This window comes from Syngnathus leptorhynchus, chromosome 13 (genome assembly GCF_054491065.1).
Source record: "Syngnathus leptorhynchus isolate UIUO chromosome 13, UIUO_Slep, whole genome shotgun sequence".
NCBI lineage: Eukaryota > Metazoa > Chordata > Actinopteri > Syngnathiformes > Syngnathidae > Syngnathus > Syngnathus leptorhynchus.
The window spans coordinates 859,132-878,475 of NC_141207.1; the positions used below are offsets into that span (position 1 = coordinate 859,132).

At 43.7% G+C, this 19,344-nt stretch overlaps 1 protein-coding gene across 1 annotated transcript; it reads right to left on the reverse strand.

Annotated features, from left to right (window-relative positions):
* Window positions 1-880: 880 nt before the first annotated feature.
* LOC147046783 (BMP/retinoic acid-inducible neural-specific protein 3-like) lies at window positions 881-19,035 on the reverse strand. Its single transcript, XM_085927878.1, has 7 exons — window positions 18,779-19,035; window positions 12,591-12,781; window positions 10,909-11,093; window positions 6,513-6,618; window positions 5,949-6,185; window positions 4,767-4,989; window positions 881-2,664 (listed from the first exon to the last, which is right to left on the reverse strand). The coding sequence occupies exons 1-7, from the start codon at window positions 19,033-19,035 to the stop codon at window positions 1,548-1,550; spliced, it is 2,316 nt and encodes a 771-aa protein (XP_085784004.1). The 3' UTR covers window positions 881-1,547.
* Between the last annotated feature and the right edge of the window lie 309 nt (window positions 19,036-19,344).

Below are 19,344 nucleotides of genomic sequence, written 5' to 3' on the forward strand. Positions count from 1 at the left end.
CTGATGCTTGTAGGCCATTAATTTCCTTTTTATGGCTGCTGAATTAGATCCACTTGGGTTGAAGGGCATTGTGTGCTTTTATTGTCAAAATATTCTACTTCAGTACGACGGGAAGGCCAAGGGTCACCCGCACCCTTGCTGGCCAGATGTCGTCTGCATTTGAATATTGGCCAGCGAACATTTCCGGATATACCCAAAAGATAGCCAGGGGAGGCTCTAGTACATTAAGGGAAGGATTTGATATATATGAGTGTGATAGATGTCTGGGAATTTTGTTGCTTTGGCTACAGCGAGTTTTCAAGATGCAACTGTATCATTCTTTAAAATCATGTGCAAAATATGTCCTTTCCCTGCAGGGAATAAAAAGGATCTGCCAGACAAGACTCTAAAGCCAATCATCCCCCTCACGTATTTTCTGATGTTCAATGTTATCCTTTGATGAGGTGACATGTATAGTATGTGGGAGACCGACGCTTAAGAGTAATCGTCTACCCTGAAAGCAAAATGCCAAATTTGGCCGCTTTCAATGCCGTGCAAGCGTCTTGTGATGTGAGACAATCATCGGCGTGCATGATTACTTGCATTTCATTTTGCCACACATTCAAGACCATGAATGCCAGCCTCAAACGTATTGTGTAAATATGTAGTCAAGCACATTTCACATGACAAAATGACTGAAATTACGAATTATTTTGGTATTCCCAGGTCTATTTTTGTAAATATGAAATGCAAATTCCAAAGGTTGATCTTGACTTTACAGTCCCCACTCCAAAATTTCTCCAAACGCAATGTGTCATACAATATTGGGGAAATGCACTTTGTGTGTGTGTGTGTCCCCCCCCCCCCCCCCCAGACACGTATGCTAGCTACAGATCACACGTAAAAAGCTTTTTATTTGGTGTATTAACAAAATCTCTATCATACAATTTTATACGCAACAATTTTTTTTCCCACGAAGCACAATAATATAAAAATAAACACACATGTAACATATTGTGAGCATGGTGTATTTTGATCAATTCTAGTGGAGTACATGTTATTTCTTGGATATAGTCGCTTCATACAAATACGTGTATGACTTGATCTTTGAAAAATCGTCACAGGAAACTCTGAAAACAGGAGCTGCCACTCAAGTCACGAGTTCAAATCCAAGGTTGGCATGTATCAGCATTAAATCGTGTTTGTCTTGACCGCAAAATACAGGCTGCCAACAAAAAGAGAAAATAGAAATATATGCATCACATTGTCTGAATCGTAACAAAGGCTTTTCTTTGCTCTGGAAATTTGTGCCCTGGTGGTGTCGACTTAATAGCGATCGTAAAATTTGACTCTAACGTATGTATTTCTGTTTTACAAAAAAAAAAAAAAGGAAATGTGAGCGAGCCTAATGTTGTACATTTACGTGGAGGCTGAAAGTGCCCTCTTGAGATTGATGACGACCTTGAGAGCATCCCTCACACATCCTTTCCAGAAATGCTCTTAACCGTCATCGGGAGTGTGCGTGACGACAGTTTGGCCATCTGTGCGACTGGCCACCTGCCCACTTATTAGCTACATAATTTGGTTGTTTCGTATTCCATCGAGTTGGGCTGCTTGGCGCTGAAGGTTTGCAGCGCAGCCTGGATCCGGGCCACATCTGTGGTGGACAGTTTGAGCCGATGCCGCAGCAAGCACGAGAAGAGATCCAAAGGCTGAGGCCCGGGCGGGGAAAGACGATTAACCCGATCCCGGATCTCCAGCAGTTGCAGCAGGGCCGAGTCTTGCGATCCCTGAGTGTACGGGTAGTCCAGCTGTAAAATCAAGTCCTGGATTGCGTCCGGGTCAAAGTGCATGCTATAGCCGTACACCTGGATGTGGTTTATTTTCATGTAGCCAAAATTTTGCCCCGGTTCCAGGTACTCCAGCGGTTCGTAATAGACACTTGCGTTCCCGTTGCCGGACGGGCCCCGGATCCGACTCCGTAAGTAAAAGTGAACTGTCTCGAAAAAAGTTTTCCACTTGTTGCCCAAAGTCAGCGTCCAGTTATAACAGTCATGGGGAAGCTCTAATTTGGTCCTCTCCCAGTCGGGGTAGTTGTTTTGCTCAATGGGCATGATCCAACTCTCCGAGTGACTACCTCCAAAGGGATTGATGTAGACGGAAAGCATGGGATCCACCGTGATGTTCTTGCTAAGGCAAATCTGAAGAGAAATCCCCCAAAGCATGTGGACGTGGTTTGACTTGTATTTGTTGCTTTTTAGCGTCAGTAGCATTCGCTTGCGCCACGACGGGTCAAACCAATTATTGAGCCTGACATCGTTGCTGACAAAGATGCCGTGGATGCCGACGCGGTCGTCCCGTTTTTGCAGGAGGTAGCGCAACTCCAAGTCCTGCAGGTCAGTCTCGAAGCCGATGTAATGGTCAATGGAGTCGGGAACTTCTCTTCGACACGTGCCCTGACTGAGCATGTAGCCCTGGTTGCACGTGGCGCAGCGGGAGCGGTTCTCGTAGGAGCAGGAGCCGCACACGGTGCCTTCGCCTACGGCGCAGGGGATGGCGCTCTGGCAGGAGGGATGCTCGTAGGGGCACGAGCAGCTGCGCATTTCCTCCAAGTATGAGCCGATCTGATTGTTTTCGCTGCAGTACATTATGGAGAGGATGTAGTTCAACCAGTAGCTCACGTGTCTGAAACAGAGACACATGACACCTCCGTTTTTAGAAAGACACAGACAAGACTTATTTACAAATTTGGATTCAATATTGACACGGTTATTCAGGTCATCAAGTCTGAGTCATTGCTGGTTTATCTGCACTAAAACAAACCAACGGTGGAATGTTTCCAGAAACTAAATGACTGAACAATATGGATGGATGTTGTTAGCACTATTAGTGCTGCCGGTGTGTACCGTGCTCACAGGAAATCAGTTGGCTAATCAATTTCAGTTATCACATCCACACCAGTACGAAGCAGTAATTAACTGTTTTCCACAACCCAGCTGTCACGAGCGAGGGGTGTGTGAGCTTGAAGGAAAGATTTCAAGGCATTTTTAAGAGCTAAAAAGGAAGTCAATAAACCACATGGAATAAAAAATCCCCCAAAAATCAGAATCAAAGTTACAAACATATGACTTCACTTGGCAACAGGACAACTGACAGCAAACACAAACAGATGCAATGATCCAACAAGTCTGAATAAAAGCAGTGCACAAGATACCCAACAAGGGACACCTGAACGACACAAGTGGCTGAGGGAGCCGATTGGTCAACACAACGAAAGCAGGTGGACATACAATCTTAATGAGGGACATGAGCCAAACCACAAAAAAAAACCAAGACATACCACAAAACCAAGCCAAAAACACAAATCATGACGACACCTTGACTTTTCGTGCTCAGGCCAATTGAGTTGTGTTTTCAACAACAAATGACAAAATGCGATGTGTGCTGCCGTGTCATCTCTCCCATCCCTGTTAGTCAGAGCAGACCATTTTTCTTTCATATGCTCAAATCTAATACACACTGTGTTGTGCCCAGCACGTTGTTCTGAGCGCAAGCGGCCAGGGTGTGACTTAGCCTGGAGAAAGTGTAACAGAGATGTCGTGATCAGACTGTAAATTTTCAAGCTCGGGACACACTGTCCGTGCCTTGTGGTGAGAGCAAATTTGTCTGTAGTGCTGATGCCGCCACGCGACTATCGTCAAGGAGCGTACGCTTTGTGAAATTGAGATTGCTCTGAAAAGCACATGAGAATAATTTATCAGATACATCCAATACATATATTTTGTCATGTATCGGAACACACGGTCGCAATTAGGGACAATTCTCCCCGAGCCTTCATTTTCGAACAGTAAGAGTAGATCCAAGAATAAAATGTGCAATTGGATTCACTGCCTCAGAATTACAGGAGGTGCAAACACAGAGAGAGAGAGAAAGAGAGAGAAAGAGAGAGAGAGAGAGAGAGAGAGAGAGAGAGAGAGAGAGAGAGAGAGAGAGAGAGAGAGAGAGAGAGAGAGAGATTTGTTAAACTTGAGAACAACCTAACAAGTTGTAATTCATCTCCTTATATTGTTTGTTCAAAGGTTTTCCGTTTCCTACGTTTGCCATCTGTTTGTCATGCACATCTCATTGCAGCCGAGGCTGCGCGCAGCAGGCGGGAGGAAGCTGTTGCGCCATCCGAATGCACACGGTGTCAGCGGGACATGTAAGATGTCATGGAGACACAGTTTGAGCGACAGGCAAAGGATGACCTGGCTCTTCACGCTACTCTCTTCTAACCGCTCTTCATATCCAGCATCACATTCATTTCAGTTCTTGGAAACCAATTATGAATAGAAACATGTTTTACAATTTATTTTCTGTTATTCAGTTCTGCTAAAAATGATGATTTGGTTTCACACGCAGTGTAGATTAAACATGGAGAAAAAACAGGATCCAAATCGTTGCTTTGTCTTATCTTCACCATAAGCTTGAAAATCCAGCAACTTTAATTTTTTGAGTACATTCAATTTCCTTACAATAAGGCGGCTTGTGTATAAATGCAGCCCGATAATCAGATGTGAAACTGAAGCCAACATCAGCAACCCTGAATCTCAAAGATGGTGTGGCGGATTAGCATAATGTTGAGTCAAGGCCACACCAAAAAGTGCTGCGCTGAAGAAAAGAAATGAGCTGTGCCACTTTCCAATTGCTTGAAAGGACATGTGACGTGTGGCTGGAGGCGTGTGCACTTGCCGGCGTGTCCAAAGCAAGGTCAGCAGGAATGCTGGAACAATGGCAGACTTGCTCACCTCTCCCTCAGCAGAAGGATTTTGGGCTTGCTGCGGCACCTCTTGCCGAGGCTGAAGAGCTTGTTGACGATGCGGCCGGCTTTGGCAAGGAGCTGTCGGCTGCTGAGCTCCAGCTGTTTGTAGCGCTGATGAATGGCCGGCTCCGTTTTCCACAAGTACTCGATGGCTGATGTGTTCAAAGCGTACGACGTGGGGAGCCTCCGAACAAAGTTCTGGAACTCGTCTGGAAGGCAGGCGGAACAATTTGAGCGCTCTCTTTTTTCCTTTTTTTCTTTTTTCACACACAAGCCTTCTCCGCTTTGCTTGGAGTATTTGGCTAATTTAATCAGACCAAATGAGAGAATCCCTTCACGCAGGCCACACGGGGAGCTCCCAGGCTAACTGGAAGTGAAATTGTTTGATGCATATGATAATGAAAAACGGCAGAGCTAAATAACAGCTTGGGGTATTTCTTTTTTTTTTCTTTTATGAACTGCCAAAAGCTTTTCCAGAGCTTATTTCTTTTTGGAGAGAAAATAACTCGGACATGGAGCACAAGGGAAAGCAAGTCTCTGTACAACTTTCAAATAAATATACCGTAATTTTCGGACTATAAGTCGCATTTTTTTTCATAGTTTGGGTGGGGGGGGGCAACTTTTCCTCAGGAGTGACTTGTATGTGATTTTATCACAAATTTTCATAATTCAAAAATCTGCGATGTAGTGAAACCGCGATAAACGAACCGCGATGTAGCAAGGGGTTAGTGTGATTTAAACTGCAAGTGACGTCACCGGCACCGCGCGGCGGTTGTTTACATAAAGGACAAAGGATTCGATCACGGGATGACGAAGGGCCCCACGTTTGAAGGATTTAATGATTTGGAGTGACACAAGGTTTGAAAAACTGATTTATGTTATAGTTATTTGATATATTTTATTTCGTGTAGCAACTTGTATGTGTTTTTATCGTTACAGTTCAGTAGTACTAATACTCCGGAGTGATTTATAGTCCGAAAATTACGGTATGCACAAGTTAAGATATGGTGTTCATTTAGCATTTATTCACTCTGACCGATCTGAAAGTCAGACTGCTTTGGAGATGGACCCCTAAAAAGCTCAGGTTTGTCTCATTATTGGATATTTATCAGCATTCGCTGGTGTCAACAAAAGGTCACGGAATGTGAATGGGAACAAAATAACTGACCTGACTCCAAAAAGTCCTGGTTGGCCATGTTCCAGGAATGTCGAATTTGCAGCAAACTGTCCTCCATGGACCTCAAGTCCGACTGCGGGCAATTACATTGCGGGAAATCGGCGGCGCACTGGCACCAGCAGTCGTTGTTGCGGCACACAAAGCGGCCCTCCCCGTTACAGCTGATGTAGCTGAGCGCCGCCTGCACAAACTTATCCCGCAGATATTCTGGCAGGATGGCGTGAAGGCCTGAGTCGGTCGGGGAAGACAACACGGAAGACAAATGTTTCTGCAATACAGCTCGCTCGGATTCTCTCGTGTTCTGACACATTTTACGTGTTCTAAGCATCGCATGCAATATGCTGATTGAACGTTTCACAATTCTGCTGCTTTTGTTCTCAGTCATTACCGCCTGGTTGACACTTCAAAGTCCTCTAAATGTGGATTGTAAAAAAAAAAAAAATGTAAAAAATGGGACTAAAGCCAGCTCGATTGCTTGCGACACAAGTTTGCCAGAAAATAGCGAGTGTGACAATTCCATCCGAAATGGTACGACTTCAATTATGAATGGCCAACCTTGCAAATGAATCTTGTTTTCGGGGCTCTGAACCAAAACAGAACTGACGGAGTCGAGGTTGTCATAGTTACTGCATCCGAGAGGGCCCGTCCTTGTTTCAGTCACCTAAACGGGGAGGGGAACAACACAGATGCATCACGATTAAATCCAATTGAAAAGGGACATGGCCAAAATATGATGTAGACTCTCATTTTTCAATTCAGTTCGAGGAAAAAAAAAGCGTTATGTTTCAATTTTGCCCGGTATGCGAGCGCAGGTTGAGATAAACAGGCTGGTAAGACAGCTAAAGAAAAAGATGAAGGTGATGTCACTCATTTGCTGGGGGGCAACACTAGCACTAAAGATATTTTAATGTTTGGATGCGCGAAAACAAATGATTTGACAGTGGAGAAATAAGCCATTCCCCACCGCAACGATGAACCTGATTCATTTACGTTATCTCTTTTATTGGACTGTCGTGACTTGGATCAAGTGATTTGTTTGTGTGGGATAAAACGCACAGCAGTACTCGTTTGCAAACGCAGCTTGTTGCAGTTTGTTATTGAAAAAGTCATTCAACAGAGGACACGGAGGTAAGGACAAGGACGTTGTCAGATAAATGAATGCTCAACATTTCTACTAAGCACGCTAAGGCGGATTTACGTGTATGGTTCATTTCATACATTTAAAAGAGGCAAAAAAAAGAACTTAGTAAATAAATATAACCACTTTCTGAAAAGAAAACAATTCTTTAGAGCAGGGGTGTCAAAGCCAGGGAGAACATGCAAACTCCACATCGAACCCGCTCCCTCCTAACTGTGAGGCGGACGTGCTACGCAGTGCGCCACCGAGCCACCGTTTTCAAACCAGACTAGTGAAAACTTATAGTTTTAAAAAAGGATTTCTAAAAGTAAAGACAATTTGCAATTTTAGTAAAGACATGAATTTGATGCACAATTTGTCTTCGCAGGCCACATTAAATGATTTGGCGAGCCGTATCTGGTCCACAGGCCTTGACTTTGACACCTATGATTTAGAGCATGAGACCTAGACTTACATAACACGAACACTCGGAATCCATTTCTTATTCCGCTTCTGTGCGGCACAACCAGTAAATGCCGCTCCACCACATTTGGTTGGAATTGTGGGCTCCACTATTTTGGTTTCACATGTACACCGGCTCTCACACAAAGTCATGTGGGAAAGGTCCATAAGTTGACCCTATCGAGGATAAGTGCTGAAATTGTCTGGCTACTTGCGCGGGACGTTACCACTTTGTGTGTGCGCGCCCGCTTATGCTGATGAAAAGCCCTCCGCTGCCGCATCATATCCAATTACTGCTCGCTCACCCTGCCGTCGCTCCACTCTAACGGCATTCGGCTTCAGAGTGGCTCATAGACGACATCAATTGTGACCACTGGCCTGCACCCATGCGAGAGTCGAGAGCCATTCAAATCTCCTGTGCAGATTTATTTGAGGTTTTGGTATCCATCCGTCTGTCTGTTTAACTATCTGTCCATCTATGTTACTAACAGCCACAGGCAAGGGTGAATGCACCGCTGGATCATTTTTGTTATTTTATAAATAATGAAGGAGCTAAGCTCTGAGAAAGGAGCGCAGCGTATAATGTCAAAATCAAAGGCGTTTGTTTCTAGGATCAAGAAATGCAGAGCAGATAAGAAAGTAATTTCATGACACGGTATTGCAGCATACCTCTGAGTAATTGCTGCAAGTCGTTGACTTTGCCCCCGCAGTATTTAAACTGTTAACATGGTCCATTGAGACGCATGGCTCTGAGGCACATCCATTATTTAAAAATGAAAGAATTAGTCGACATATTAGCAAGCCAGTTGCACGAGTCTATTTTACTGATGAACCTTTAACTACGCTCATGAATAATTCCACAAAAACAGCATAAAGTGTCACTTGCAGCGCTCGCGTTGTGAGATGACATGAAGCCCTCCACTCCATTTTGCTTACTGGAAGAAAAAATGGAGAGGCTTTAATAGTTGATGAAAAGCGTGGCTTAGTTGGAAATTGCCTCATTTCAACACCTTGAAAAACTGTCATTTGCCTAATTCGGGATGCGCAGATCCGCATTTGCATCTTGGATGCAATTGTGCCCGTTTATCGTTTAGAATTTGAACTGCCTTACACGCCAATGTCAAGCAGGGAGAGATCGGCTTTTCAACCACGCACACAAATAAAATGGGCTGGGTAGCATCACAATGAGATTATTGTGCAGTCTCCAAAGGAAAAAAAAGATACTCAAAGTCACAAAGGGGCAAAGGCAGTCCGACTTTTATGGGAGGAGGCAAATATCAAATTCAAAAAATGCCAGGTATTGTAAAATAACCATCATCATAACAACAATAATGATAAAAATAACAATGCAGTACAGTAAAACTTCATGTATATTATGGTTTACACATAATACGTGAAATATAAAATAACAAATAATTGATCACGTCATGATGGAGCGCCAGGAATGTTTGCCTTATATGGTATGTCAGGCATGCATATCAATTTACAAACACGTCTAGCTAATTCTTTCAAAATGTGTACCTCATGCAAAGTTTTCGTAAACATAGAATGAACCGAGTTGTCAGAACATTTTTGACATGAAACAAGTCGACTCGCTCTTATTTTGAGAAATATAAACCCAGCAGAAAATACATTCAGCATCTTCAATGGTTATAATGAAGCAAGAGGAAATGATGATATATCCAAAGACAGACTGAGCCAAATATTTTTGGGATTTTGTTCATAATGTCTTGCCAATGAGAAAAACCGAGTTTTGGCACTCGTCCGGCCAAAGACGTTGGCTAACTTGGCGAACTGTCTTTCAGGTTTCAGAGTTTCAAGTCAACAAGAGTTAACGCCAGTAGTGGGCAGCAAGGCAGAGTTGTGGTTTTCTCTCCAATTTTGCTGCGCCCATTCCTCAGCAGCCTTTATTTGTTTTGTGAAGCTCAGTCCGATCGGCGTTCCTTCCCGCTCTGACAAGTCAAGCGTGCTACCGCATGACCGACTGAATCTTCAAGGCAGGCGCAGCAAATTGGGTCAGACATTTCTTATCACTACTCCTCCCCATCGATGAAAGCCCCCGCCCCCCCTTCCGTACTTTAATGAATCTTCAATACAGCGCAGGCCGGGCTGCAAATCAAAAAGTTGAGCATCGATTGATGCTGCTTTTCCGCCGTACCTAATGTCGTCCTTCCGTCGTGGGCTAAAGGCCTGCTAAATAGGACGCTGGTGTCCTCATCAAGTCTGACGTCAAATCGCTTTCGTTCGACACATCAACGCCAAATACAAATGAAAGAGGCCCTCAAAGGAAATGGCAGAAATGTAGTGTGTGATGATGACAGGCTGTTGCCAAGAAGAGCCTTAAAACGCATTAAAACAACACAAATGTGAGAAACCAGCTAAGAATTCAGCGTGCAGTGCAAAGGGCAAACTCAGCCAATTTCATTCATGGGCCATGATAAGAAGTGACAGAGTGATGAATGAACACACCCCGAAGGTATTAAGCGCTAAAAGATGCACAGTGATATTTACATGCACAAGCATATCTCGATATGCAAAGTTGGCTGTTTGCCTTCCGAGCCAGAGAACACACGCAAGAAAGAGAGACGAGCAAACGGGAGCCCTGGCTTCATCTCTTGCTGCTTTTGTGGATGTCAACTCAGATGGCACGTCACATCATTGACTCGTAGCTGAGCTGGGAAAATGTTTGCCGCACGAGACCAAAGCAGCATGATGCTTTTCAACAACTTTGTACAGCATATTATGAATTTCAAAACCGAGATACGATCTCTGCTGGACTCCGCTGAGGTGGAAACACCTCGGCTGTTATCGAGACGGCATGGCAGCGTCCGCACGCCCTGAGGGCTGCTCAGGAAAGAATCTGCCAAAAGCTGCTCGTGACCCCAAAGAACATTTTGACATGCGTCCGGCCCGTTTGCACCGAGGCAGAACGGCAGCGGCTCCACAGAGCGCACGGGATCATCGTCCGCTCCCGGAAGGGGACTTTCACGTCCCGTCGCCTCAGAAGGCTATGGCAGGTGACAACGAGCGTGCTGCCAGGCACCTCTTTTGACACGCTGCCATCTGAAAGTGGCCGGCGGTCCATCACGAGCGCAAAACACACAGACGGCTTGGTGGATGTGTGTCTTAATGCCATTGCGCTGACAATAAAAAGCATTCATGTATAGTACACCCTTTTTTTTCCCCTCTGTACTTGTGTAAAATACTGATTTGCTGCTGGTTCTTGTTATCTGAGTGACTCACATGAAAGCACACCAATGAGGTGTAAATCATTTTTTACTCCATCCATCTTAAAAACAATGGTTAGACTAGGGTTGGGATTTGTGTAAGGGTCTATTTTTAAAATGGTATTTTCGGGATTCGGTCTTTTACCTTGATGACGGTGGAGGCGATCTGCATGTGATGAAGCCTGTGCAGGGTGCTCTCCCTGTCGATAAAGTAGGAGGCGGCCAGCTGGTGGAGCGCCTCCAAAGTCACAGCCGTGCCATTAGTGTCACTCAGCTCACTCGATCGACTCAACTTGCGCTTGTCCACAAAGATCATTAAAGACTCTTCTCCTATGAATTGATATTCAAATCTCATTAGAGGTGATTCAATGACAAGTCAAATGTCAAAAACAACAACAAAGGGAGACTCATTTACAAATGAAAGCATCACTCATCCAAATAATGCTTCTTTCAAACTCAATATGTTTGCAGTACAATCTTGTGAAATCTTTCTATTTTGCAAGCCTGTCCAAATGCCTCAACCCTTGAAAGACACTCCTGACATTTTCATTAAGGACATGCATTTAAAAAGAACCTAAAAAAAAACAAGATCAACAACAAGAACTATATATCTGATGTATTTTGTGTGGGTGTGTGCGTTTCTCCACAATTGACGGGATGATTGTGTGCCTTCAGCTCATGCCACCTTTCCCATCATGCAAATGTCCCATTAGGGCTCTCAGATAGTTCTGGAGCAAATACGGACTTGTCAGAGCATTGGCATGTCGTAGAAGTTAGCAATTGAAAAATCCTTCAGCCAAAATGAGCTCTAATGGCTGATGCGCTGCTCATTTCAACAGAGCCTGCAGCTAACAAAGTGTGGTACAGAGAGTATGACACTTCTCATTTCAGGCTTTCATACACTAAAAAAAAAAAATCAAACCTTCATCATAGCTAATGTATTATTTCACAATTTTTGTCTTGATGTCTTCAGAAAAGATCTTTGCAATTGTTCGGTCGTACTTTTATATCCTAGTTTGGGTTGAAATGAGTCATTTTGGCAGGTGGTTCAGTTCATACAAATGAACTGCCGCTCAGCCTTTGTTGTGTTGTCAATGCAAAGTGTGCCTTTTGCGGGAGCAGTGCATGAACTACAGGTACAACACTTCATCGATTAATTAGCCACGACCTCGATTTTGATAACCGATGAATCGTGTAGCGAGCTTGTCTGACATGACTGTCCAATGGCAAATGTACGCTGAAAAAAAAGAAATGAGAAAACATCAACTTAGTGCATAAAATGCAAGGCCATTCGAGAAGTACCACACGGAGCTGACACGATGGTGTTCCGGTTGAATCGAGAGGCTGACTTTAAAACAAACTCCTGGAGTGCGTGCATGTGTGACCTTTTGGATGATTAACAGATCACAACAAATAATCGCCTGCGATGTCCGGCAGATTGAGCATGTTGGAGATTTAATTAATCCAGTGTCTGTGCGCTTTGGGAGACGCCTGCTGCTATCTGCAGGATCAAAATTCCACTTCACTGCTTTGTATTTACATTTGAGTTTAGGGTTGTTGTTTTTTGCTTGCCTTTTACATTTTTATATTTGTTTTTACTCAGCAATTAATTACATTGTTTATGCTGTCCTATTGTATTTGGTGGATTTTTACTCCTCTTACACTGAATACAGTACATTTATGTTGCATTGATTATATAACAGAAACATTATTATTATTATTATTATTATTATTATTATAACAGACCCAAAGAAAAGCATGAATGGAAGTGATTCAAACATGGGCAGGCAAGGAAAAGACCATTTTATTTTATTTGCGCGGATGTACCTCCCAGCGTGGCAGAGAGGAGGAAGTGTGTTCCATATTTCCTAATGATGTTGTCAGTGATGGCGCTGAGACTGGGCCGCCTTCCAAGAAACCGAATGGTCTGCAAGAACTCCGGGTCCAATGGAAAGGGCAAACCGTTGTTCACGTGCCTTTCCAAGGCCAGGCTGTTCACCTTCCATCGTCCAAACTCCCTGAAATGTCACAAAGATGACCATCCATTATGGGAAAAGAAACTAGTCAAGGTCATTTGACTAGTCAAAAAAAAATGCTCACATGCAGGTGTGGTCTTATTTTGTTCCTTCTGGCTTTGCAGCACAGTGGAAAAACAGCGTTTCTAACTTCAGGGGATTATTCATAAATATATTGCCCAATCTTTTTTCATCTACACTTGCCATGTGCTCTTTTTATTTGATTTTTTTGCCTTTCTTGGTTTCTTGGATAGACCCTTGCTGCTGTGAGCACCTCTTTTGGTGCAGGCTAAATCTGAAACCACTCGATATTGAGCCTGGCCTTGGAGCATGCCAAGCCGTCTTTATCTGTCGAGTGCACAACCACACGCTTGATATTGAGATGAATACTACTCAAATACTGCATACAGGATATTCAGTGATTTGCCCTATCAAAGGAAAGGAAATGAGACCTTCCCATCTCATAGTTACTCAATGTGTTGTCCTGTGTGTTTGAAAGATAAATGCATTTGAGTTATTCTTTCTTTCCCCCTATATAAAGACAAATGCAGCCACAGATATGGCAGCAGCAAACGGCCAAACAAAGGTGGACTTGCTGAAACCAATTCTCGATCGCCCGGAATATCATTCAGTCCCTTTGGGTGCAGGACTGCTGCCAATCAATTTCCCACCAATAAAAATGATCCCTTGGGAAATACACGGAACCGAAAACAACTCATTAAATGTGCTCTCATGTCTGCCCCTCCCTTGACGAAGTCACCATGAGAGATATTTATTTGTCATCCACTGGGATCTTTTTGAAATAGATGCATTTGAGCAAGTTATGCACCTTCAACTCGTTGACACTGGTACTATACAGTATATACACTCACACGCACATCATCGACAAAATCACATCTACAAGAGGATAGCTGCTTCTTCAACATTTGATTTGGTGCCGAGATCTTCAGTACCTCTAATGGCCAATCACACACATTCAGTTTTCACGAGAGCCTCCGTGCACATCTATACCTGTCAGCTCCTCTTTTCCTGAGATCGTATACCAGCGGGAGTCAGCTACAGGGCTGTGATCAGACGAAGGGGTAGTAACCTGTTACCTGTCCGTCAGAGGGCCGCTGTCTCGGATCCGTCTCGGCGGTGAGGCCGCTCGAGGGTGCAGCCCTGTGCTGAACATAGCAAATTGGGCAAGCGAGCTGAGGAACGGCCGATGTGGTTAAAGTACACCAACCGTAACAATGCTGGAGACGAGCACTCAGCGCAGCCACTGACAAGTCATTTAACAAACAGGGGAGGAAAATGTGGCATCATCCTGTGCCTCACCGGCAGATAAAGTGGGTAGAAAAAAATTGCTTTGAATTATTTATTCTATAATCTCTGATCAGAGTTCCATCCTGTTCTGCCAAATTGGCTATTTGGCTAATTGGCAAGAACCATAACAGCACAGGTAGCATTAACCTTCTACCCGCTCAGAGGGGGCTCAGCTGAGAGAAAAATGCGCAAAATCCAAAATGTCTGACAAATTTACATAGCGAGCTATTGAGTGAGTGCTGTTTTCTCTTGGTCTGTTTAGACTTCGAAATTATTGAAGGACGAGTCACAATAGGTTGAAACAACCTTGAATTGTTGAATGAAGGTGCTTGGCAATTCTTAAACGTCTTCTTCTCACATACAATGAAAACATTAGGCAGGTCTTTATGTCAATTGAAGCAAAATGCTTCGGAACTACTACTGATCAACCTCGAAACATCACGTGTCGCCATGTGAAGATCCATTGTACTCCCGAATCCCACTCAACTTGCCAAGGACATCGGAGTGAGCCCATCTCCAATCAATGAGAGGGCCGAATACTTCGAAACGGAGGCGATAATTCACATTCAGTCTCGAAGTAACCAAGCATGCTTCTTTCCCGCTGGAGGATCCCAGTGGAGCCAAAGGGAAAACATTCAAATCCAAGGTTAACTAACGCAAGCGATTCAACGGGCAACTTCTCAATGTTTCTTCAACGTGCTAATGTATGCTGACCTACACAGTGTACTCCCAATGCGGCTAATCACCCGACTAATTAAATGTCACACAGAAGGAAAGCAAATATAATAGCGTAGTTCCATTTGTGCGTGCTGTACTGTAACCTTGCTTGGAAAGGAGAAAATACGTCCTGCTGAGCAGGGCAACACACTTGAGCGTAATGCTGCTCTGAGCATCGCTTTTGGTGAGATGCCTAAGCCAGGTTGAGGTTTTTCCTCCATTATTCGACTGAATGGGCATCAATTGAAGTTGCGTCGATAATCAGCATCTGAGCCCACTGTTAGGGTTTACAAATTATCTTGATCGTATGATTATGTTGGAATGTAGACTAGAATTATTAACTTGACTCTGAAAAGTTGAACCATTCAGTTGTTGAAACTTTCCAAATGGTGTGGAAACATTCTTGCTTAGTTAGTCATCTAAAATGCTCCACTAATTTCTATTTCCTCGACCTCGTAAAACAATGAGCTGGGACCCTCCGCACTGATTAACCGATTGCTGTGGTGACCACCAAACATGTCCAATGTCACCCCCACCCTACTTGTTCTCAATAAATACGCTCTTGTAAAAGACTAAAGGCAGACTTTGTTCGAACATTGCTGTACCTACAGGAACGAGCAAATTCTCCACTTGCAAGTGCTTAAAGGGCATACCGTCTCCCGTGTGGTTCTTGCAAAATAAGTTAGAGTGGGAACATCTCTAACACCCGCTGCGAGTTGGTGAGATTCCCGCCGACGATTCTTAACGACCGAAAAGCATGCGTGTTACGTATTGTGGTATTCGTGTCGTCTGCAAGACATAAAAAAATGAATACAACTAAAAGAAGCACGATACCTTGACCTTGTTGTATCCATTCACGGATTGATCGTAATGAGCAAATCAAACCTCACGACAGAGTTAAATCCTGAAAGGAGCGTGACAATAGCGTAGAAGTGCAGCAAGAGACTTTTTATGAAACAAGGAAATTGCCGTATTGATTTGTTGCTTCCGTGAATGCCACTGCACCCCTGACAATAGAAAACAACCCGAGTCAGCGAGGGAGCCTGATTTGCACAACGCTGTGCTGACAGCCAACCTACTGATCCCTTTTGTATAGCAATTTGTCATTGCGCGTTTGACAACCGATGTGCGTTCACGCGCAAACAAGAAAGCCACTCAATTGTTTGATACATAATGAAGCGTGAGCGTGCATTTCTACCTAAGGTGCAAACATCCACAAAACACAAACAACAGACGGCAGTATCCAGAACGGTGCTCTTTACGATACGCCGGCTCTCTGGAGGCTAGCAACACCGTATCGATTTCAAGATAAAACTCAAATATAAATTTTTATAACAATAATGCACACAAACACACATGAAAATAAGCGTCTCGGTTCTTTGATCTCGTATCAGCTTAGTGTGTCAAAGTATGAAAACAACCACCAGCGTTGCTTCATCTTTTCAACGTACAAGCAGACGTCACATTTTACAGTGGGTGGGGATCTTCCCTCCATCTCACACTTGTCACAAGTCATAAGCTCCGCACCGGCTGACGGCCTCGTCATTGCCATTGCGGCTGATCAGGGGAAGGACTTTGCTTTATTTCTTCAAGACACGGTCAACTTATGACTGCGGGAAAAAAAACACTGACCTCGTTCTCAACTGCCGCAGCCGACATACGGTCATTCGTGTGTACTTACGATTTTGAAAAAAATAAATAAAAAATCTCTTATGCCAAAAGTAGAGGACTTAGTACAGTACCCTAATAGTGTCAAGACAATCTCATAATTGCTTCAGGGCAGGTTTTGCTAAAATGCAGCTAAAGTTCAAAAATTACTTTGCTCAAAACATCACAAATGTGTTCTAGATTCATCTTAGGGCACTTTTTTCATGTTCATTGCAATTGCCAGATGTAATTGCAATATCAAATAATGGTACTCGGTGTTGGCGAGGACTCCAAGATAAGTACTCGTACTTAGTCTGGAAAAAGCGGCAGCGTGCATCCCTAATCATTGTGGAACAATTACAAGGGCTATTTACATCCAACAAAGCTTTAAGACACTGCGAGGAAACAAAAGAAATGAGCAGATAAAACATGGCAGATGAGGCGTGATATCAAAGTTATGGTCCATGAAGAGGAGAAAGGAGGAGCTGACATTTTGATGAATATGCTGATGCCCAGACTATGCCAGCGTCTCATCTCCCGTTCTCAACACCGCATAGCAACATTTTGCTCATTTTACCACCAATTCCCACCTCTGTTACCAAAAAAAAAAACATCTGAAACTCCTTCTGTCAGTGTGAGAAGGAAAATTGTCAGTGAGGACTGACATTAATTGCCTGACATTTTCTGCATGCGTTGCAGTCAAATTGCTTCCCGCAAGTGCTTTCAGACCTGCGTTTCATCGCTTGCTCTTTAACGAGTCCATTAATGCGTCGAGACAGCAAATTACCAAATGTACGTTATTTCACATCACTGTCTCGCATTTTTTTAAATTCACACCTTACTCATAAGCGAGAGTCTGTGCTTGTCGAGCGACAGATATCACGATTTACATTTTATGCTATTTGAAAAATATTCCGTTCAGACGGGTTCCTGCAAATTGGTCTGACAAATGGTAGTCACCCACCTGCAGGGGGTGATAACCAACATGTCGGTTCCCTGCGAGTTCAGGCCGACTCCCTTTGGCCTTTCATCTCTGGCTTCTGTGCCCCAGTGACGGCGGGGGCCACCTGAGCTCTGTCGAGTATTTATGAGCCAGAAAAGGAAATTAGTTTGCCATCATTTGACAGGGGGGGGGGCTGTAGGAACGCCAGCTAAAGGCTTCAATGGGCAAAAAAAGGTGAGAATGAGAAAACCAGCTTGTTAGAAATGTTGTTTAACATTTTTATTGATTGGGAAATATGTGCATCCAGCCACCACAATGTCTTAAATGACTAGCTCACAATAGCCTGAGGATGAAGAAAGGAAATACAAGAACACAGTTGCGGGACCAAGGGCAAGGACGGAGCTGTTTTTAACTGAGTGCGCTTAGCAACTGAGCCTTCATCCAGAAAATAAAATCATCAACTGTAATTTCACTCCTGGCTGCAGCACTTCATCGACCAGTCATGAAATTGCACTTTCATGTGATGATACAAAATTGGGACTGTGAGTAATTTCAATGTTGTAGATGGCTCGCTTTTTCTCAAATAGACAGCACACAACATGGCTGTGGGCACTCCACCTTTTGTATGCAAGCAATTAAGTGCTCAGGCTCCTTCAAAACTATAAAAGACAATCACCAAGGGAGCTTCACACTGATTTTGGTTATTTGTCAATTCAAGAGAGGTCAGATCCCTGCCTGCCATTGTCATCTGGAAGTTACTAATTACGATTGTTGCATTATGCGACTGCCCATTTTCAAGATGAAATGATGAGAATGTTTTCCGTAAATAGACTCAGAGTACGCAGAACAATTCATGTGTATCGTTGTGTGCAAGGTTGATTTTGAGCCACAATTTGGAGGTCTCTGCATCCTAAAGAAATCTCAGAGCGTAGCTTTCCAACAATAGCCCCGAGGCTTCGACATGCGCTCACCCACTGTGCTTTGTAACACGCCCTCCTCTGAAGCCATTCGCTAAAGTCTGCCACGCATCAGCTGGCTCAGTCAGATATCGCATTTGCTCAAACGAGTCTGTGTTATGTTCACATTGGACTGATGTGCAGCCCCAATGTTTGCCATATCACTCTTTCTATAGCATTCTGCAATTAATGGGCACATCTAAAAAGGCCTTCAAAATGCACATCCTTGGTTTGCAGAAAGTATTCAACCCAATATTTATCCAAAAGATCATCTGCCATCAATGGGACTTTTTACAGTGACATAAAAAAAAATCAACACTTTCCTTGCTGGCACGAGCTGCAAAATCAAACATGAATTCATTTCTTTTCTTAGATTTTCTTGTTGATCGTAAACACTCAAGTTATTTGCATGTCATTGCAAAGTTTTACCTGTAAATTTTATATTTTGTGGTGAATCCTTGCTGGTAGCGCTCTGTGAAATCAAGAAACTCCTGCGAGTGGTGGAAAGGGCCCTTGGCTGTCAGAAGCCAGCCCAGGGGCCCTATGGAGCCGGTGAAGCCAGTTGATGCGGGCTCAGCGGCGGCCCGGGCCCCCGCCAACATGCAGCTCACGAGCAGGCTTAGTGTGATCCACTTGCATGGAAACATGAAGGCCGTCAGGCTAACACTGATGCACGGGCCACTCATGCTGCTTCCACCGTCCCCGCTGACTCCTCATTCTTCTTGCACTTCCAAAGAGTCCTCAAGGAAATCCACAGGGGAGGATGAGTTGAGACAGAAATGAAAAAACAAATAAAAACAAAATAACTCAGTTTTTTTTAAATATATATTATGACTGACTTTTTACTAAGTATATAGTCATGATAATATCTGAATGTATTGAATTTTGCATGCATGGATAGTACGAATGGATATGGTAACAGTTTTGACTTCAGAGTGGGTGGCACCTTTGAGACCCACCATAAACATTGGGCCGAGTGATTAAACATCAAATGA